A 22903-nucleotide genomic window follows, 5' to 3' on the forward strand; every position below is an offset into this window, starting at 1 on the left:
ATTTGTATTCATAATTTGCATAGTGAAGTTTTGGTATGTGTTTAATTACATTACATTTTCACCTACTCTTAAATTTCATTCAGTGAGACGTTAAAGTAATGCCCCATTACCTTCCCTTTCAATCATTTAGCAGACAAGCATATCCAGAGTAATTTAGTGCATTAATCTTAACGTAGCAAGGTTAAGACAACCACATATTACAGTCATATAATTAAAGTACACAATTTCCTCAAGCAGCTGTCAGCAAAGTCAGTGTCAGTAAGAAAAGACTAGTGCAAGTATTTAAAGCCGATTTTTACGTTGATCTGAAAATGTGGTCGGAGGCGTCATGGAGGGTGTGATGCAATTTCGGGCCTCCGGAGGCACAGAGACCAAATTGAGCTGTGTATCGCATCTCCGTTTGCCTCATTTTGTAACAATGCGGTGGGCTCCGTGTAGCTCCGGGGGGGGGGGGTTAATGTTAGGACCTAGACAAACACACTATCCAGGAGACACTTCCACACTTTATCACCAGGTGGCGGTAGAGGTGCTGAGCTAAGCCTTGGTAACTACCCAGCTGTGTCCAATTAAGGTGATTGACAATCAGAGTGCAGCTTGGAGAGCCGACTGCTTTTTGTTTTGAGTTTGGAATCTTGAGTTTAGGCATGATTTTTGAAGTTTTATTTTTAGTGCTACTTATTGGTTTCGTAACAATACCACACTAGGTATAGCATTCTTTTCCTCGTCGACTTCTACCTTAAAGTAGGCTTTTTTGAAGGCTGCTTAGTGTTTATTCCATCATAATTCAAATTGAAAGTACTGTATTTGGGACACTACATTGAGACCACATACCATTACACTACTGGAAGTAACATTTGTCATTTAGCAGATGCTCTTATCCAGAGCGACTTACACTTACCGTATGCTTCCCAGTCAAAACAGTCAGTGATTGGTCAACAGTACTACACCTAGGAGGAATGGGAACATGAAGTCTTTCAACGAGAGAGACAGTTTTCATGCACATTTCTTCATTTGAGAAATATTGCACCAAACATCATCATGGCTAGATGTAAAATTGCTGTGACTAAGACCAAAAACATCATAATTAATGACAGATTTCTTGAGTTAGATTAATTTGGACTATTTTGAGGAAGTGTTCCTGGCTATGTTGTTGCTACGGTGGCTCAAGAGGGACAAATGGTAAAATTGCAGTTTTTTTTTTCTTGTTTTTCAAGCGAAGGTCTTTAGGGAGTATGAGAGCACAGATGGTCGCCATGCCTACCCGAGTTCTGCGAGGTGCAAACCAAACCTATGTATGCGGATTCCTTTACATTTAGTGCATAGATAGGTTAGACAACCACATGTCATAGTCAGTTAGTGCATTCATCTTCAGATAGCTAGGTGAGACAACCACATATCACCGTCAGTTAGTGCATTCATGTTAAGGTAGCTAGGTGAGACAACCACATATCACAGTCAGTGCATTCATCTACAGGTAGCTAGGTGAGACAACCATACCACAGTCACAGCAGCTGTCAGCAAAGTCTGTGCTAGTAAGAAAAGACTAAGTGTCAGTGTAAGGAACGCAAGGGTGTGGCCTAACGTTTCAAAATGAATACAGACGTGGCAGTTTGCAACGACAGTCATTGTAGCATTTAAAAAAAAAAGTTAGTTATGTTTGGGTTATGCATGCTCCCCACATTGTGCTATTTTAGACTATGGCTCTGAAGAGGAATGAGAAGGATGCTCCCAGAGCCAAACCCAGGGACAGGAAGAATGCCATGATGGCACCAGCAGTCTCTGCCTCATGAGGAGCAACTAATCTGGAGAGAGAGGAGGAAGAGAGAGAGAGAGAGGAGGAAGAGAGAGAGAGAGAGGAGGAAGAGAGAGAGAGAAGAGGGAAGAGAGAAAGGAGAGGGAGAGAGAGAGTGAAGAGAAAGGAGAGAGAGAGGGTGAGGGGATCAGGTGTCTTGCCAACTCCTATGGAAATGTCATGCAGAACATGGCTTGACAAGGCCTATGGAGCAGTAGCCAAAACCACAAACAGGTCTGGGACCAGGCTACAAACAGGTCTGGGACCAGGCTACAAACAGGTCTGGGACCAACCTACTGTGGTAACACTTTAGGTGCAGTCTGTCAAACTGGGAGACATTTTTCTCTTGCAATAAATGACACCTTACGCAAATGCTTTGCTTGTACCTTGTATGCTTGTATGTGTTGTGCCTCCTAACGTTGTTAAAGGTTAGTGTAGGCCTAAATCACACTGCATATTATCATTTTACTCATCCCATCTATGTCAAATGTTAGTTAGCATTGCAAACGGTTAGTTTGCAATGTGTGTCACTATGAGAGGAAAATGTCACCCTGTAGGCTACCTTGAAAGTTTCAAATCTATCTGGGTTTTCGCCCAGGCGAAGGAGGCAAGCGGTCTTACTTGGGCCCGAAGCACATGCAGAGGCTGGCCAGGTATCCGCTGGAGAAGGCGAAGAGGAGCATGAAGACGATGAACCAGGCGTCGTGTGGAAAGACGACAGGCAGGTTGTAGCGGGGCTGAACGTTGCACAGCATGAAGAGAGGCACAAAGATCACACGGGCTACCATAAAAATGGGCACCAGTTTGCTGTCCTTCCCAGGCTGAAAGTGGATGGCAGAGAAAGAGACATAGCACATTCAAATAAATGCCATAGTGCTAAGGCTAAGTCATAGTGCTAAGGCTAAGTCATAGTGCTAAGGCTAAGTCATAGTGATAAGGCTAAGGGACAGTGCTAAGGCTAAGGGACAGTGCTAAGGCTAAGGGACAGTGCTAAGGCTAAGGGACAGTGCTAAGGCTAAGGGACAGTGCTAAGGCTAAGATAGTGCTAAGCTAAGTCATAGTGCTAAGTCATAGTGCTAAGGCTAGTGCTAAGGCTAAGTCATAGTGATAAGGCTAAGGGACAGTGCTAAGGCTAAGGGACAGTGCTAAGGCTAAGGGACAGTGCTAAGGCTAAGAGATAGTGCTAAGTGATAGTGCCAAGGCTAAGTCATAGTGCTAAGGCTAAGTCATAGTGCTAAGGCTAAGTCATAGTGCTAAGGATTAGTCATAGTGCTAAGGCTAAGTCATAGTACTAAGGCTAAGTCATAGTACTAAGGCTAAGGGACAGTGCTAAGGCTAAGGGACAGTGCTAAGGCTAAGGGACAGTGCTAAGGCTAAGGGATAGTGCTAAGGCTAAGTTGTAGTGCTAAGTGATAGTGCCAAGGCTAAGTCATAGTGCTAAGGCTAAGTCATAGTGCTAAGGATTAGTCGTAGTGCTAAGGATTAGTCGTAGTGCTAAGGCTAAGTCGTAGTGCTAAGGCTAAGTCGTAGTGCTAAGGCTAAGTCGTAGTGCTAAGAATTAGTCGTAGTGCTAAGGCTAAGTCATAGTGCTAAGGCTAAGTCGTAGTGCTAAGGCTAAGTCGTAGTGCTAAGGCTAAGTTGTAGTGCTAAGTGATAGTGCTAAGGCTAAGTCATAGTGCTAAGTCATAGTACTAAGGCTAAGTCATAGTGATAAGGCTAAGGGACAGTGCTAAGGCTAAGGGACAGTGCTAAGGCTAAGTCATAGTGCTAAGGCTAAGTCATAGTGCTAAGTCATAGTGCTAAGGCTAAGTCATAGTACTAAGGCTAAGTCATAGTGATAAGGCTAAGGGACAGTGCTAAGGCTAAGGGACAGTGCTAACGCTAAGGGACAGTGCTAAGGCTAAGTCATAGTGCTAAGTGATAGTGCTAAGGCTAAGTCATAGTGCTAAGGCTAAGTCATAGTGCTAAGGATTAGTCATAGTGCTAAGTCATAGTGCTAAGGCTAAGTCGAGTGCTAGTGTCATAGTGATAAGGCTAAGGGACAGTGCTAAGGCTAAGTCATAGTGCTAAGGCTAAGTCATAGTGCTAAGTCATAGTGCTAAGGCTAAGTCATAGTACTAAGGCTAAGTCATAGTGATCTAAGGGACAGTGCTAAGGCTAAGGGACAGTGCTAAGGCTAAGTCATAGTGCTAAGGCTACAGTGCTAAGTCATAGTGCTAAGGCTAAGTCATAGTGCTAAGGCTAAGTCATAGTGCTAAGTCATAGTGCTAAGGCTAAGTCATAGTGCTAAGGCTAAGTCATAGTGCTAAGTCATAGTGCTAAGGCTAAGTCATAGTACTAAGGCTAAGTCATAGTGATAAGGCTAAGGGACAATGCTAAGGCTAAGGGACAGTGCTAAGGCTAACTCATAGTACTAAGGCTAAGGGACAGTGCTAAGGCTAAGGGACAGTGCTAAGGCTAAGGGACAGTGCTAAGGCTAAGGGACAGTGCTAAGGCTAAGAGATAGTGCTAAGTGATAGTGCCAAGGCTAAGTCATCGTGCTAAGGCTAAGTCATAGTGCTAAGGATTAGTCGTAGTGCTAAGGCTAAGTCGTAGTGCTAAGTCGTAGTGCTAAGGCTAAGTTGTAGTGCTAAGGCTAAGTCATAGTGATAAGGCTAAGGGACAATGCTAAGGCTAAGGGACAGTGCTAAGGCTAACTCATAGTACTAAGGCTAAGGGACAGTGCTAAGGCTAAGAGACAGTGCTAAGGCTAAGGGACAGTGCTAAGGCTAAGGGATAGTGCTAAGGCTAAGAGATAAGTCGTAGTGCTAAGGCTAAGTCGAGTGCTAAGGCTAAGTCATAGTGCTAAGTGATAGTGCCAAGGCTAAGTCATAGTGCTAAGGCTAAGTCGTAGTGCTAAGGATTAGTCGTAGTGCTAAGGCTAAGTCGTAGTGCTAAGGCTAAGTCGTAGTGCTAAGGCTAAGTCGTAGTGCTAAGGCTAAGTCGTAGTGCTAAGGCTAAGTTGTAGTGCTAAGTGATAGTGCCAAGGCTAAGTCGTAGTGCTAAGGCTAAGTCATAGTGCTAAGGCTAAGTCATAGTACTATGGCTAAGTCATAGTGCCTAGGCTAAGGGACAGTGCTAACGCTAAGGGACAGTGCTAAGGCTAAGTCATAGTGCTAAGGCTAAGTCATAGTGCTAAGTCATAGTACTAAGGCTAAGTCATAGTGATAAGGCTAAGGGACAGTGCTAAGGCTAAGGGACAGTGCTAAGGCTAAGTCATAGTGCTAAGGCTAAGAGATAGTGCTAAGTGATAGTGCCAAGGCTAAGTCATAGTACGGCTAAGCTAGTGATAAGGCTAAGTCAATGCTAGTGCTAAGGATTAGTACTAAGGCTAAGGTGCTAAGGCTAAGGGACAGTGCTAAGGCTAAGGGACAGTGCTAAGGCTAAGGGATAGTGCTAAGGCTAAGAGATAGTGCTAAGTGATAGTGCCAAGGCTAAGTCATAGTGCTAAGGCTAAGTCATAGTGCTAAGGATTAGTCGTAGTGCTAAGGCTATTAGTCATAGTGCTAAGGCTAAGTCATAGTACTAAGGCTAAGTGTGATAAGGCTAAGGCAATGCTAAGTCAGTGCTAAGGCTAAGTCGTACTAAGTGCAGTGCTAAGGCTATTAAGGCTAAGGGACAGTGCTAAGGCTAAGGGATAGTGCTAAGGCTAAGAGATAGTGCTATGATAGTGCCAAGGCTAAGTCATCGTAGTGCATAGTGCTAAGGCTAGTGCTAAGGCTAAGTCGTAGTGCTAAGGCTAAGTCGTAGTGCTAAGGCTAAGTTGTAGTGCTAAGTGATAGTGCCAAGGCTAAGTCGTAGTGCTAAGGCTAAGTCGTAGTGCTAAGGCTAAGTTGTAGTGCTAAGTGATAGTGCCAAGGCTAAGTCATAGTGCTAAGGCTAAGTCGTAGTGCTAAGGCTAAGTCGTAGTGCTAAGGCTAAGTCGTAGTGCTAAGGCTAAGTCGTAGTGCTAAGTGATAAGTGCTTTATTCGAAAGAAGATGATGAATTAAATTCACATTTGATAAAAACATTGTATGTTTAATAAAGTGATCCTGCCGTGTTTGTCTAAGCCGGTTGTAAAATGCATAGAAACTGGATTGATACATTCATAACATTCACAACGTCACCACAAGATGAGTAGATCAGATGCAAAAGGTATTTATCTTAAATTCAGGGTAGTTTAAAGTTTACTTGTATTTTTTTGTCTCTTGAAAAACTACTGTAAACTTACCATACCAGTAAGGCCTATGGGTAACCTCTACTGTTCTGTTAGCGTCTACTGTTCTGTTAGCGTCTACTGTTCTGTTAGCGTCTACTGTTCTGTTAGTGTGATCTGGAATCCTTAGTCCACAATATCCACAATTCAAATAAGTATCAGTTAGTTTCAGGCATATTCATTCAAATGAGCCGATTTCTTCCATTCTGTGTCGTGTGTTTTGTTGCCGACTTACCCACGTGCACACAGCAGTGAGGCTTCTCCCGGCCCAGTCGCTCAGGTTAAAGAGCAGGAAACAACACACGGGGATGAAGTACATCTCTGAGAGGAGAGGATAACGTACGATAACACACATTACCAGTGAATATTACCAGTCCATTTTTGTTGTTGTTGTAAAGGCTCGTAAAATCAAAAGTGTGTAAGTATACCGTAAAATGAACACATAAACCATGCTCTTGTCATAGATATTCATACACACAGACCCCAGGCGCCTCCATTAGCGACGGTAGACTTGACATCCACCGTGACAGCAGGGTAGACACCGATGGTGACGGTGAAGGCAAAACACACAGAGAGAGCCAGGACCCAGATCTACAGTCAATGGGTCAACAAGAAAGTACTTTAGATCACCTTTTTGGAGAGTTGGGACGATAGAAAATCGAATGGTTGGGAACATTGATCTTTCTGCATTATGACAACATTTGTGTATAACACTACAACATTCTATGGCAGCCGTGTTAGTACCACATTCAAAATAAATTGTGAATATTTCAACAATGCAACAATGTAACTAAATGTTTTGAATAGGAACGACACATTCTAAATATACAGTTTGAAGTCGGAAGTTTACATACAGCCAAATACATTTAAACTCAGTTTTTCAAAATTCCTGACATTTAATCCTAGTAAAAATTCCCTGTCTTAGGTCAGTTAGGATCACCACTTTATTTTAAGAATGTGAAATGTCAGAATAATAGTAGAGAGAATGATTTATTTCAGCTTTTATTTCTTCCATCACATTCCCAGTGGGTCAGACGTTTACTTACACTCAATTAGTATTTGGTAGCATTGCCTTTAAATTGTTTAACTTCAAACGGGTCAAACGTTTCGGGTAGCCTTCCACAAGCTTCCCACAATAAGTTGGGTGAATTTTTGCCCATTCCTCCTGACAGAGCTGGTGTAACGGAGTCAGGTTTGTAGGCCTCCTTGCTCGCATACGCTTTTTCAGCTCTGTTCACATGTTTTCTATAGGATTGAGGTCAGGGCTTTGACTTATTCATCCTTAAGCCATTTGCCACAACTTTCAAAGTATGCTTGGGGTCATTGTCCATTTGGAAGACCCATTTGCATCTAGAGATGTTGCTTCAATATATCCACATAATTGTCCTTCCTCATGATGCCATCTATTTTGGCTAGTGCACCAGTCCCTCCTGCAGAAAAGCACCCCCACAACATGATGCTGCCACCCCCGTGCTTCAAGGTTGGGATGGTGTTCTTCGGCTTGCAAGCCTCCCTCTTTTTCCTCCAAACATAACGATGGTCATTATGGCTGAATTGTTATATTTGTGTTTCCTCAGACCAGAGGACATTTCTCCAAAAAGTACAACCTTTGTCCCCATGTGCAGTTGCAAACTGAAGTCTGGCTTTTTTATGGCAGTTTTGGAGAAGTGGCTTCTTCCTTGCTGAGTGGACTTTCAGGTTATGTCAATATAGGACTCTTTTGACTGTGAATATCTATACTTTTGTACCTGTTTCCTCCAGCCTCTTCACAAGGTCCTTTGCTGTTGTTCTGGGATTGATTTGCTCTTTTCGCATAGTCAAAGTACGTTCATCTCTAGGAGACAGAACGCATCTCCTACCTGAGTGGTATGACGGCTGCGTGGTCCCATGGTGTTTATACTTGTGTACTATCGTTTGTACAGATGAATGTGATACCTTCAGGTGTTTGGAAATTGATCCCAAGGATGAACCAGACTTGTGGAGGTCTATAATTTTTTTTTTGAGGTTCTTGGCTGATTTCTATTGATTTTCCCATGATGTCAAGCAAAGAGGCACTGAGTTTGAAGGTAGGCCTTGAAATACATCCACAGGTACACCTCCAATTGACTCAAAATATGTCAATTAGCCTATCAGAAGCTTCTAAAAGCTATGACATAATATTATGGAATTTTCCAAGCTGTTTAAAAAGCACAGTCGATTTAGTGTATGTAAACTTCTGACCCACTGGAATTGTCATACAGTGAATTACAAGTGAAATAATCTGTCTGTAAACAATTGTTGGAAAAATGACTTGTGTCATGCAGAAAGTAGATGTCCTAACCGACTTACCAAAACTATAGTTTGTTAACAAGAAGTTTGTGGAGTTGTTGAAAAACGAGTTTTAATGACTCCAACCTAAGTGTATGTAAACTTCCGACTTCAACTGTATGGCTCTACGTTATACTAACTGAGTCTACCACAGAGTGGGGGGGACCACTAGCATGACAGGCGAAATCACCATCCCCCTAAAAGGAAACTTAGCCTGTTTTAGACTAGCAAAGTCTCCACCTCTCTAAACAGACATTCTTAACCAATTTTTGAGCCAGATGTCCGCTCCACTTCCGAAATTGTAAATATGCGACCACCTGCGAAATCGTGATTTGTCCAAATAATCAGCAATGAAAAATCCGTGCACCGGAACAAAGTTCCTTGTATTTCTCAATGAACAAAAATGTCTTCGTAATATCTGCACGTCCTCTTCCGAACTATTTCGCCTGGGAAGCATGCAGACGCTTTAAATTGTCGCTTCCCTAGTCTGTTGACAGACGCAACGATTTCATACAGTATGTTACGTCCGTTTGTCCACGAGAGATTCATTAAAGCCAGGAGAAAGATAAGGATAGAGAGCAGTATGCGGGTAGGTATAATGAAGAATATCAAAAGTGTGATTGAAGATGAATCTTTAGTTTAGGGATCTACTTTCTAAATCCTGGAAAAAACGAGTATTTAAAAAGTATTTATTACTATAGTGGGTTTATAATCCATTTTAAATACCTACAGTATATAAAACGTGTATTGGGTTTTCATTGTTTTTCCAATTCAGAAAGTTAATTGAAATATTTTTTTGTTTTTGTTTGAAATACTCAAATGTATAATATGCTATGAAAGTGACTGGTTCATTCGACATGCTGGATAAGGCCAAATTAACTTGTCATTTTTATCGATTAGCGAGAAGTGTCTGCAAATGTGTCTCTTAAAATGATGTAATGTAGTGTTTTGTATTCGCTTTTAAAGCGCAGTAACGATTTTCAGTTCATCAATAGAATTGCAATTCATCTCCTGAATTGTTTTAGGTCGGGATTTAATCGGTGCAATAACAAACGTTTTAATGTACAGTTGAGCCAACATGTGCAGAGTTTACCATGCATGCAATCTCCGTGAACATCTGAGAAAATGTCTTTAATTAAAAAGCCTCATTGTGTGGGCTGTCTAGTGTCCTACTCTAAAGCGAGCCATGGTTTGAACTCCGGCCTCAATCTAAAAATAATTATGCCATACCTTCTTGAAGATGGTCAACATGGACACGGTTTGTTCCTCTTCTCCTTGTTTGAGAACTGGTGTAGTCGTTGCAGCATTTTCTGGAGGGAGAAGGAACGAGGCTATCCAATACATTGCTTTCATGATCCTTAAAATTGGTAGCCTAATACAAATGTTTGAATAAAAATATATTCAACAAGTGTCCAAGTTTATGCATGGCTTGGATTTACTTATCTATACATAAAACGTGACAACTATCTTTCTCTTATTTCTACATATCTGACCAAACATAAATGTCATTTTACCGTCCAGCCTGTTCACCGCGTCACTAAGCCTGTTTCCACTTTGTCTCTTGTTGTAATATCGATAGAACTCCTAAAGTAAGGTTCAGAACAACACGAAATTACAATCAATTATCTCACACTGGGATGTTAATTAACAAAACAGAAGAGATGAACTGGAATGGAAGTATTACATATATTTGACATTTACACACTGGTAAATTATTATGTGATGAATGAAAAGTGGAGGAAGTATTAGTTGTATTATGAAGTATTAGTTGTATTAGTTGTATTATGAAGTATTAGTTGTATTATGAAGTATTAGTTGAATTAGTTGTATTATGAAGTATTAGTTGTATTAGTTGTATTATGAAGTATTAGTTGTATTAGTTGTATTATGAAGTATTAGTTGTATTATGAAGTATTAGTTGTATTAGTTGTATTATGAAGTATTAGTTGTATTAGTTGTATTATGAAGTATTAGTTGTATTAGTTGTATTATGAAGTATTAGTTGTATTATGAAGTATTAGTTGTATTAGTTGTATTATGAAGTATTAGTTGTATTATGAATTATTAGTTGAATTAGTTGTATTATGAAGTATAGGTTGTATTAGTTGTATTATGAAGTATTAGTTGTATTATGAAGTATTAGTTGTATTATTAAGTATTGGTTGAATTAGTTGTATTATAAAGTATTAGTTATATTAGTTGTATAATGAAGTATTAGTTATATTATGAAGTATTAGTTGTATTATGAAGTATTAGTTGTATTATGAAAAATTAGTTGTATTATGAAGTATTAGTTGTATTGGTTGTATTAGTTGTATTTGTTGTATTATGAAGTATTAGTTGTATTATGAAAAATTAGTTGTATTATGAAGTATTAGTTGTATTATGAAGTATTAGTTGTATTATGAAGTATTAGTTGTATTATGAAGTATTAGTTGTATTAGTTGTATTATGAAGTATTAGTTGTATTAGTTGTATTATGAAGTATTGGTTGTATTATGAAGTATTGGTTGTATTATGAAGTATTGGTTGTATTAGTTGTATTATGAAGTATTAGTTGTATTATGAAGTATTAGTTGTATTATGAAGTATTAGTTGTATTATGAAGTATTAGTTGTATTATGAAGTATTAGTTGTATTATGAAGTATTAGTTGTATTATGAAGTATTAGTTGTATTAGTTGTATTATGAAGTATTAGTTGTATTATGAAGTATTAGTTGTATTATTAAGTATTGGTTGAATTAGTTGTATTATAAAGTATAAGTTATATTAGTTGTATAATGAAGTATTAGTTATATTAGTTGTATTATGAAGTATTAGTTGTATTAGTTGTATTATGAAGTATTAGTTGTATTATGAAAAATTAGTTGTATTATGAAGTATTAGTTGTATTGGTTGTATTAGTTGTATTTGTTGTATTATGAAGTATTAGTTGTATTATGAAAAATTAGTTGTATTATGAAGTATTAGTTGTATTATGAAGTATTAGTTGTATTATGAAGTATTAGTTGTATTAGTTGTATTATGAAGTATTAGTTGTATTAGTTGTATAATGAAGTATTGGTTGTATTATGAAGTATTGGTTGTATTAGTTGTATTATGAAGTATTAGTTGTATTATGAAGTATTAGTTGTATTATGAAGTATTAGTTGTATTATGAAGTATTAGTTGTATTATGAAGTATTAGTTGTATTATGAAGTATTAGTTGTATTAGTTGTATTATGAAGTATTAGTTGTATTAGTTGTATTATGAAGTATTAGTTGTATTATGAAGTATTAGTTGTATTATGAAGTATTGGTTGTTTTATGAAGTATTGGTTGTATTAGTTGTATTATGAAGTATTAGTTGTATTATGAAGTATTGGTTGTAGTATGAAGTATTGGTTGTATTATGAAGTATTGGTTGTATTAGTTGTATTATGAAGTATTAGTCGTTGTCACGTTCTGACCTTAGTTCCTTTGTTTTGTCTTTGTTTTAGTTGGTCAGGTGTGAGTTGGGTGGGCAGTCTATGTGTGTTTTTCTATGTTGGGGTTTTGAGTTCGGCCTAGTCTGGTTCTCAATCAGAGGCAGCTGTCAATCGTTGTCCCTGATTGAGAATCATACTTAGGTCGCCTGGGTTTCACTGTTGGTTTGTGGGTGTTTGTTTCCGTGTGAGTGTTTGGGCCACACGATACTGTTTCGGGTTTTGTTTTGTTCACATCGTTTATAGTTTTTGTATTTCAGTGGTCAGTTCGTTTTGAATAAATCATCATGAACACTTACCACGCTGCTCTTTGGTCCGATCCTTCCTCCACCTCTGAATGCCGTTACAGTTGTATTATGAAGTATTAGTTGTATTATCATCGGGTAGCATCTCCTAACCCCATTTTTCAGTCAAATATATGTAATAATAACATTTCAAATCCAGAGTTTATTACCAGTTTAGGGAGGATCGCATAGGACATTATGGCCAATATGATCACTACACAGGCTGTGAGGAAGTATCCAAAAGCAACATCATTTAGTGCTGAGCCACCTGTGGTGTGTGTGAGAGAGAGAGAGGGCGGGACGGAGAGAGAGAGGGAGAGCGAGAGGGAGGGAGATAGGAGAGGGGGAGAGAGAGGGAGATAGGGGGAGAGAGAGAGAGGGAGATAGGGGGAGAGAGAGAGGGAGAGAGAGAGAGGGAGAGAGGGGGAGATAGGGGGAGAGAGGGAGATAGGGGGAGAGAGAGGAGGGAGAGAGAGAGGGAGAGAGAGAGAGAGAGAGAGAGAGAGAGAGAGAGGGAGATAGGGGGAGAGAGGGAGATAGGGGGAGAGAGAGGAGGGAGAGAGGGAGAGAGAGAGGGAGAGGGAGAGAGAGAGGGAGATGAGAGGGAGAGAGAGAGGGAGAGAGAGAGAGAGGGAGATAGGGGGGAGAGAGAGGGAGGGAGAGAGAGGGAGATAGAGGGAGGGAGATAGGGGAGGGGAGAGAAAGAGGGAGATAGGGGGAAAGAGAGAGAGGGAGATAGGGGAGGGGAGAGAAAGAGGGAGGGAGAGAGGGAGGGAGAGAGAGAGAGAGAGAGAGAGAGAGAGGAGAGAGAGTGGGAGGGAGAGACATCACTTGTACAGCCATATCAAAAGTCATAAAATCTTAATTCCCAGGCACACCATCACCATTTACACCATCACCATTTACACCATCACCAATTACACCATCACAATTTACAGATGTATATGAATCATTTACCGACATGGTAACATGTACATATCCCAAAGGAGTCTATGAATTCATTTCAATACTACTAATCTCTTGTCTCAACTGCCCTTTGTGGAGGTGGACTTAATTATTTTACTTTATTCTAAAGCATTAGTTGTAAAAAAAAATGTAAAAACAGGTATTTTTTTAATGATTACATATATCTGTGTTAATCGTGAAATAAAAAGGTGCATCATGTCTCAGACGTACTTGCGATAGCACAGATCATGGAGAAGGCAGCGAACGTGCCTGCCAGGCCTTGCCCACTCATTATGGGTGTGGTGTATTTGGCGGGAAGAAGGCCTGCCATGCCAAACAGACTGCCCTGCAGGATAGCTCCAAAGGCTGAAGAAAGGTTTAAAAAATAATCATAATAAACACAGTCAATAACACAGAGTCCAGTCACAGAAACATGAAGCTAACATTTAATATGTAGTTTGAGTGTTCAATAATAATCTTCAATAATCTTACTTCTCTGTTTTAAAAAGACATTTGGGTGACAGATAATTACTGTTTTTGTCTTCTTGGCAGGTGAATGAATAAGAGCTAAATCAGAGGTTCCCAAAGTTTTTCACGGGGTCCCCCCCCCCCTTCCAGCATTGGGGAACATCCCGCAGGTTTTCATCAAGGATCTCGCTGTACTTTGCTCCGTTCATCTTTCTCTCGATCCTGACTAGTTTCCCAGTCCCTGCCGCTGAAAAACAATCCCACAGCAATGATGCTGCCACCACCATGCTTCACCGTAGGGATGCTGCCACCACCATGCTTCACCATAGGGATGGTGCTAAGTTTCCTCCAGGCCAAAGAGTTCAATCCTGGTTTCATCAGACCAGAGAATCTTGTTTCTCATGGTCTGAGAGTCTTTAGGTGCCTTTTGGCAAACTCCAAGTGGGCTGTTTTACTGAGGAGTGGCTTCCGTCTGGCCACTCTACAATAACAGCCTGATTAGTGGAGTGTAGCAGAGATTGTTGTCCTTCTGGAAGGTTCTCCTATCTCCACAGAGGAACCTCCCTGACCAAGGCCCTTCTCCCCCATTTGCTCAGTTTGGGCTGGCGGCCAGCTTTAGGAAGATTCTTGGTGGTTCCAAACTTCTTCCATTTAAGAATGATGGAGGCCTATTGTGTTCTTAGGGATCTTACATTTTTGGTACCCTTCCCCAGATCTGTGCCTAAACACAATCCTGTCTCGGAGCTCTACGAACAATTCCTTCTACATCATGGCTTGGCTTTTGCTCTGACATGAACTGTCAACTGTGGGACCTTATATAGACAGGTGTGTGCCTTTCCAAATCATGTCCAATGAATTGAATTTACCACAGGTGGACTCCAATCAAGTGGTCGAAACATCAAGGATGATCAATGAAAACAGGATGCACCTGAGCTCAATTTCGAGTCTCATAGCAAAGGGTCTGAATACTTCAGTAAATAAGATATTTACCCATGCCCTACCAGGGGGCGCGCCCCATAGTTTGGGAACCACTGTGCTAAATTAACAAAATGTAATGTAAAGACAGACCTCATTGAAGGGTGGCTGAGGTCTAAGTGTGCTTTCAGGACAACTCAAGGGGAAAGAATTGACTGGTTAAAAAGGAGGAAGGGGCCAAATAAGAGGCCGTAGGCTCGAAAAAAAACTCACAGTTTATGATAACAATCTTGATCATGGTTAATGTGAAGAAAGGGCCCGCGGCCATGTCTATTTTCACCGCGATGGCCGTGATAAGAAACAGCACCAAAATCACCGCCAGGCTGCCCATGATCCGGAACTTTTGAGGAATCCTGGAAGTTAGAGAGTCGGGGGTCAAATAATCAGAGGTCAATCTTATGTTGATCACACGTCGGTCCTCTGCCTGGTTAGTGCACTTTTAACACTACTGGGCCGAGCTATACAATTACTATGATATTAGCTTATCCCCAAAAAACATGAAGATTTATTATCATATTAGCCCCCCCCAAAAACATGAAGATTTATTATCATATTAGCCCCCCCAAAAAAAAAAAAAAAACATGAAGATTTATGACCATATTAGCTCGCCCCCAAAAAAAACATGAAGATTTATTATCATATTAGCCCCCCAAAAAAAAACATGAAGATGTATTATCATATTAGCTCGCCCCCAAAAAAAAAAACATGAAGATTTATTATCATATTAGCCCCCCCAAAAATAACATGAAGATGTATTATCATATTAGCTCGCCCCCAAAAAAAAAAAAAACATGAAGATTTATTATCATATTAGCCCCCAAAAAAAAAACATGAAGATTTATGACCATATTAGCCCCCCCAAAAAAACATGAAGATGTATTATCATATTAGCTCGCCCCCCAAAAAAACATGAAGATTTATGACCATATTAGCTCGTCCCCCCAAAAAAACATGAACATTTATTATCATATTAGCTCGTCCCCCCCAAAAAAACATGAAAATTTAACTTTTGGAGTAGTGCTTTATAACGCATTAGGAAAGTCAAGATAGTGTGAGGCGTGTGGGGCTGAAGTGGTGGGCTAAACGAACCTGTGATGCAGGACTGAGTTGAGACAGGTGAAGATCAGTACAGGCACCGTGGCACAAAGTGGCGATACGTTATTGTAACTGGCCTCCGTAGGACTACGGTCGTAGGGTTTGTCCGTTGATATTTGGGTGGGGTCTCTGAGACGGCTGGTAAAATACTGTAGAGACAAGAGGACAGAACCTTTAGTTTTAGTTCATTGCTAATGTGTGGCGAACGTTCTACAGCAACATGGCTGTTCTACAGTAACATGGCTGTTCTACAGTAACATGGCTGTTCTACAGTAACATGGCTGTTCTACAGTAACATGGCTGTTCTACAGCAACATGGCTGTTCTACAGCAACATGGCTGTTCTACAGTAACATGGCTGTTCTACAGTAACATGGCTGTTCTACAGCAACATGGCTGTTCTACAGCAACATGGCTGTTCTACAGTAACATGGCTGTTCTACAGCAACATGGCTGTTCTACAGTAACATGGCTGTTCTAGCAGGCTGTTCTAACATGGCTGTTCTACAGCAACATGGCTGTTCTACAGTAACATGGCTGTTCTACAGTAACATGGCTGTTCTACAGCAACATGGCTGTTCTACAGTAACATGGCTGTTCTACAGTAACATGGCTGTTCTACAGCAACATGGCTGTTCTACAGTAACATGGCTGTTCTACAGCAACATGGCTGTCATGCACCACCCAGGTAGGTGATATCCATTGGAAGTGGATGCAATACAATAATGTATCAAATATTATGTAAAGCGTTTTGAGTACTTGAAAAAATGCTGTTCAAATTAATTATGAATAGATAAGGGGGTATTTTTATTTTATTAACTAGGCAAGTCAGTTAAGAAGAAATTCTTATTTTCAATGACAGTCTAAGAACAGTGGGTTAACTGGTCTAGGAACAGTGGGTTAACTGGTCCAGTGTTAACTGGTCAGAACAGTGGGTTAACTGGTCTAGGAACAGTGGGTTAACTGGCCTGTGGGTTAACTGGTCTCAGTGGGTTAACTGGTCTTGAACTTTAACTGGCAGGAACAGTGGGTTAACTGGTCTAGGAACAGTGGGTTAACTGCCTGTTCAGGCGCAGAATGACAGATTTGTACCTTGTCAGCTCGGGGATTTGAACTTGCAACCTTGCGGTTACTAGTCCAACGCTCTAACCACTAGGCTACCCTGCTGCCTGTGAATTATCACAAGATAATATCCAGACAATCTGGAAAGTAACACTTGAAACATATTTGGAAATGAATACAGACTGAATACAGACGTCTCACTAAAAGCTCCGGCATTGTATTTCTGGTATGTATTCATTTATTGTTCAGTCTGAAAGTAGAGGATGAGAACTAATGTTGTGGCTCTACCATGGTGGCTGTCATGAAGAAGCTCCATGGCAGGAGAGTTCCTAAACCCAGCATGAAAAAGATCAGCCACACGCCATTGTTTCTGTTGGATGACAAGAGGACAGGAAGCAATTGTTACCCAGGTTTATTTGTGTAGTTAATATGACAATTTATACCATATTAATTTACATAGTATGTAGGCCCACACAGAAATTACAAGGTGAAATGCTAATTACTTGACACATATGATACTAAATTTGGGATTAAATTAAGCAAATTCCAATACTTTCTTTTATTTGTTTTGTTAATTTGACAATAAATAACATATTTATTTATGTAGTATGTAGGCCCACAAAGAAATTACAAGGTGAAATGCTAATTACTTGACAGATATGATACTAAATTTGTAGCCTCCTGAGTGGTGCAGCGGTCTAAGGCTTTGTATCCAGGGACTATAGTGGGAGTCCCATAGGGTGGTGCACAATTGGCCGGGGTAGGCCGTCGTTGCAATTAAGAATTTGTTCTTCAACTGACTTGCCTAGTTAAATTAAACGTAGCAGCAAATTTCAACATTTTCTATAGGGCAAGATGTGACCACTAGGGGGCGATCCCGGATGCCCGGCTGACCTCATGGTGAGCACTCTTACCACAGTCCCTAAAGAGGTATCTCCCTTGAAGGAGCTCGTGACACACTTCCAATCCAAAGGCTAACCTATCGGGTACATTACCATTTGGTTTGTGTTACAATATAATTTGCCAGTAACCATAAAAAGAGGGACTAGACAGAGTTTCACAGAAACGATATACTGTATCTAAAACAGTTAAGATGTCACCATAAAAAGAAGGACACATAACTAGGCTGCTAACTCACTTGTCTTCAGGCTTGTGGACATCCATAGTTTGTTTTCAGTGATGAATGTCTATCACCTTTTTTTCTCAGAGATCTGCGGCAAACCTGAAAACAAATGGGATGGATTGAAACACATCTCATGATTGAAACACATCTCATGATTGAAACACATCTCATGATTGAAACACATCTCATGATTGAAACACATCTCATGCCCTTCAGTCGAAGGGATTAGAACAAAACAAACTGAAATTATTGCAGAATTCGACAACTTCAGAGAAACTAATGATCTAGACTAGAGGGATTTAGGGAATAACACCGGATAGAGGATTTACAATTCTACCATTACAATCTATCTGTAGGTTACTATTCATTCTGGTTATCTAATATTATTGCCCTCTTGTGGTCGTTATGGATACAATTCTAAGCATCCTTCACTATGGCTGAGTTTACACAGGCCACCCAATTCTGATCATTTTCCATATTATCTGATTGGTAAACACTTTTAAAAACCAAAAACATTTGGCAGGAATCTGTAGCCCACCTTTGTTTAAGGATAGAAGCTGGTAGAAATTAAACTCACGGCCCACGATAAACGGGTAGCCTAAACTGTCGACAGTAACGCAGACAGTTTGACAAATTGGTGCATTTTGACTAACTTTACTTTTTCCAGGGGACCTCTACGTAATATATATATATATATATATATATATATATATTTTTTTTTTTCACCTTTATTTAACCAGGTAGGCCAGTTGAGAACAGGTTCTCATTTACAACTGCGACCTGGCCAAGATAAAACATAGCAGTGTGAACAGACAACAACACAGAGTTACACATGGAATAAACAATTAACAAGTCAATAACACAGTAGAAAAAAAAGAGTCTATATACATTGTGTGCAAAAGGCATGAGGAGGTAGGCGAATAATTACAATTTAGCAGATTAACACTGGAGTGATAAATGATCAGATGGTCATGTGCGGGTAGAGATACTGGTGTGCAAAAGAGCAGAAAAGTAAATAAATATAAACAGTATGGGGACGAGGTAGGTAAATTGGGTGGGCTATTTACCGATGGACTATGTACAGCTGCAGCGATCGGTTAGCTGCTCAGATAGCAGATGTTTAAAGTTGGTGAGGGAGATAAAAGTCTCCAACTTCAGCGATTTTTGCAATTCGTTCCAGTCACAGGCAGCAGAGTACTGGAACGAAAGGCGGCCAAATGAGGTGTTGGCTTTAGGGATGATCAGTGAGATACACCTGCTGGAGCGCGTGCTACGGGTGGGAGTTGCCATCGTGACCAGTGAACTGAGATAAGGCGGAGCTTTACCTAGCATGGACTTGTAGATGACCTGGAGCCAGTGGGTCTGGCGACGAATATGTAGCGAGGGCCAGCCGACTAGAGCATACAGGTCGCAGTGGTGGGTGGTATAAGGTGCTTTAGTAACAAAACGGATGGCACTGTGATAAACTGCATCCAGTTTGTTGAGTAGAGTATTGGAAGCTATTTTGTAGATGACATCGCCGAAGTCGAGGATCGGGAGGATGGTCAGTTTTACTAGGGTAAGTTTGGCGGCATGAGTGAAGGAGGCTTTGTTGCGAAATAGAAAGCCGACTCTTGATTTGATTTTAGATTGGAGATGTTTGATATGAGTCTGGAAGGAGAGTTTACAGTCTAGCCAGACACCTAGGTACTTATAGATGTCCACATATTCTAGGTCGGAACCATCCAGGGTGGTGATGCTAGTCGGGCTTGCGGGTGCAGGCAGCGAACGGTTGAAAAGCATGCATTTGGTTTTACTAGCGTTTAAGAGCAGTTGGAGGCCACGAAAGGAGTGTTGTATGGCATTTAAGCTCGTTTGGAGGTTAGATAGCACAGTGTCCAAGGATGGGCCAGAAGTATACAGAATGGTGTCGTCTGCGTAGAGGTGGATCAGGGAATCGCCTGCAGCAAGAGCAACATCATTGATATATACAGAGAAAAGAGTCTGCCCGAGAATTGAACCCTGTGGCACCCCCATAGAGACTGCCATAGGACCGGACAACATGCCCTCCAATTTGACACACTGAACTCTGTCTGCAAAGTAGTTGGTGAACCAGGCAAGGCAGTCATTAGAAAAACCGAGGCTAGAATATGGTGATTGACAGAGTCGAAAGCCTTGGCCAGGTCGATGAAGACGGCTGCACAGTACTGTCTTTTTTCTATGGAGGTTATGATATCGTTTAGTACCTTGAGCGTGGCTGAGGTGCACCCGTGACCGGCTCGGAAACCTGATTGCACAGCGGAAAAGGTACGGTGGGATTCGAGATGGTCAGTGACCTGTTTGTTAACTTGGCTTTCGAAGACCTTAGATAGGCAGGGCAGGATGGATATAGGTCTATAACAGTTTGGGTCCAGGGTGTCTCCCCCTTTGAAGAGGGGGATGACCGCGGCAGCTTACCAATCCTTGGGGATCTCAGACGATACGAAAGAGAGGTTGAACAGGCTGGAAATAGGGGTTGCGACAATGGCGGCGGATAGTTTCAGAAATAGTGGGTCCAGATTGTCAAGCCCAGCTGATTTGTATGGGTCCAGGTTTTGCAGCTCTTTCATAACATCTGCTATCTGGATTTGGGTGAAGGAGAAGCTGGGGAGGCTTGGGCGAGTAGCTGCGGGGGGGGCGGAGCTGTTGGCTGAGGTTGGAGTAGCCAGGCGGAAGGCATGGCCAGCTGTTGAGAAATGCTTGTTGAAGTTTTCGATAATCATGGATTTATCAGTGGTGACCGTGTTACCTAGCCTCAGTGCAGTGGGCAGCTGGGAGGAGGTGCTCTTGTTCTCCGTGGACTTTACAGTGTCCCAGAACTTTTTGGAGTTAGAGCTACAAGATGCAAATTTCTGCTTGAAAAAGCTGGCCTTTGCTTTCCTGACTTCCCTGAACAGTTGTATATCGTGGGGGCTATTCGATGCTATTGCAGTCCGTCACAGGATGTTTTTGTGCTGGTCGAGGGCAGTCAGGTCTGGAGTGAAGCAAGGGCTATATCTGTTCTTAGTTCTGCATTTTTTGAACGGAGCATGCTTATCTAAGATGGTGAGTAAGTTACTTTTAAAGAATGACCAGGCATCCTCAACTGACGGGATGAGGTCAATATCCTTCCAGGATACCCGGGCCAGGTTGATTAGAAAGGCCTGCTCGCAGAAGTGTTTTAGGGAGCGTTTGACAGTGATGAAGGGTGGTCGTTTGACCGCGGGCCCGTAGCGGATACAGGCAATGAGGCAGTGATCGCTGAGATCCTGATTGAAGACAGCAGAGGTGTATTTGGAGGGCAAGTTGGTCAGGATGATGTCTATTAGGGTGCCCATGTTTACGGATTTAGGGTTGTACCTGGTGGGTTCCTTGATGATTTGTGTGAGATTGAGGGCATCTAGCTTAGATTGTAAGACTGCCGGGGTGTTAAGCATATCCCAGTTTAGGTCACCTAACAGAACAAACTCTGAAGCTAGATGGGGGGCGATCAATTCACAGATGGTGTCCAGGGCACAGCTGGGAGCTGAGGGGGGTCGGTAGCAGGCGGCAACAGTGAGAGACTTATTTCTGGAGAGATTCATTTTTAAAATGAGAAGTTTGAACTGTTTGGGTATAGTCCTGGAAAGTATGACATTACTTTGCAGGCTCTCTCTGCAGTAGACTGCAACTCCTCCCCCTTTGGCAGTTCTATCTTGACGGAAAGTGTTATAGTTGGGTATGGAAATCTCAGAATTTTTGGTGGCCTTCCTAAGCCAGGACACGGCAAGGACATCAGGGTTGGTGGAGTGTGCTAAAGCAGTGAGTAAAACAAACTTAGGGAGGAGGCTTCTGATGTTGACATGCATGAAACCAAGGCTTTTTCAATCACAGAAGTCAACAAATGAGGGTGCCTGGGGATATGCAGGGCACCCTCATATATATAGTAAACATGTACCATTCACATTTAAGTCCAATTGTAAGTAAAGGAAGATAGGCAATAGGGAATCATCATTTAATTCAATTTCCAATAAAATCCATACTGATGACGTTAAGCAACCTCTGTACAAAATAACATCTTGAATCCCTGATTGAGTCACAACAGTAAAATACAGAAATGAAAAGAATCAGTTCCGTTGGAGTATTAACTAGAGCTTTGTGCTGTTGCGCCATATCGGCAGGGTTTGGGGCGGCAGGGTAGTCTAGTGGTTAGAGCATTGGACTAGTAACCGGAAGGTTGCAAGTTCAAATCCCCAAGCTGACAAGGTACAAATCTGTCGTTCTGCCCCTGAACAAGGCAGTTAACCCACTGTTCCTAGGCCGTCATTGAAATTAAGAATTTGTTCTTAACTGACTTGCCTAGTTAAATAAAGGTAAATTAAGAAATAAATATTGATCGCAACATAACCTTTATTTTGAGGAAATATGGCTGTTCTATATCACAATCCCATCCTGTAAAAAATAAATCACATCAAATAAATGTGATCTGGAACAATACGTTACATTACAGTAGTATGTTTACATATTCCCCGAGGAGAGGGAAAGGGGTGATACCGAGTCAGTTATACAACTGAACGCATTCAACTGAAATGTGTCTTCCGCATTTAACCTAAAACCCTCTGAATCAGAGATAATTGCATTATCGGCATCCACGTCTTCGGCGGCCGGGGAATAGTGGGTTAACTGCCTTGTTTAGGGGCAGAACGAAACATTTTTACCTTGGGGATTCGATCAAACAACCTTTTAGTTACCAGCTCAATGTTCTAACCACTAGGCTATCTGCCCCAAACTCCCAGGATGTTTAAATTTGAATATTTATTTGCATGTAAATGGGATAAATTGAGTACCAACCCTCAGTAGAAATCAAACCAAGTTGAATTAGATCAGTTGAATACAGTGATTGGTGATCTTATCATGTGCAAGCCGTCATTATAAATAAGAATTTGTTCTTAAACTGACTTGCCTAGTTAAATAAAGGTCACATTTAAAAAATGAAATGTGCTCATATTGTTCACCTCAAAGGCTACTAGCTAAGGATCAATGTGATGAGAAATAAAGCACCCATAGCCTTTTTAGTCAATGTGGGGTTGAACAATGAGTATGTTTGTTTACACATAATTGCAATGATGTTACTACATGATGATATACTATCTATGTTATAAAAGCAAACAACAA

General features: G+C 41.0%; 1 protein-coding gene across 1 annotated transcript; it reads right to left on the reverse strand.

The window, feature by feature from the left end:
* Positions 1-100: 100 nt before the first annotated feature.
* On the reverse strand, positions 101-17793 carry LOC112223213 (equilibrative nucleoside transporter 1-like). The gene is made up of 12 exons (XM_042302011.1): positions 17768-17793; positions 16918-16999; positions 15563-15717; positions 14687-14826; positions 13262-13396; positions 12256-12353; positions 9850-9919; positions 9566-9645; positions 6511-6619; positions 6264-6349; positions 2414-2613; positions 101-1802 (listed from the first exon to the last, which is right to left on the reverse strand). Exons 1-12 carry the CDS (start codon positions 17791-17793, stop codon positions 1691-1693), a joined length of 1293 nt encoding a protein of 430 aa, XP_042157945.1. The 3' UTR covers positions 101-1690.
* Positions 17794-22903: the final 5110 nt, after the last annotated feature.

Source organism: Oncorhynchus tshawytscha, linkage group LG19 (genome assembly GCF_018296145.1).
Source record: "Oncorhynchus tshawytscha isolate Ot180627B linkage group LG19, Otsh_v2.0, whole genome shotgun sequence".
NCBI classification, from domain to species: domain Eukaryota; kingdom Metazoa; phylum Chordata; class Actinopteri; order Salmoniformes; family Salmonidae; genus Oncorhynchus; species Oncorhynchus tshawytscha.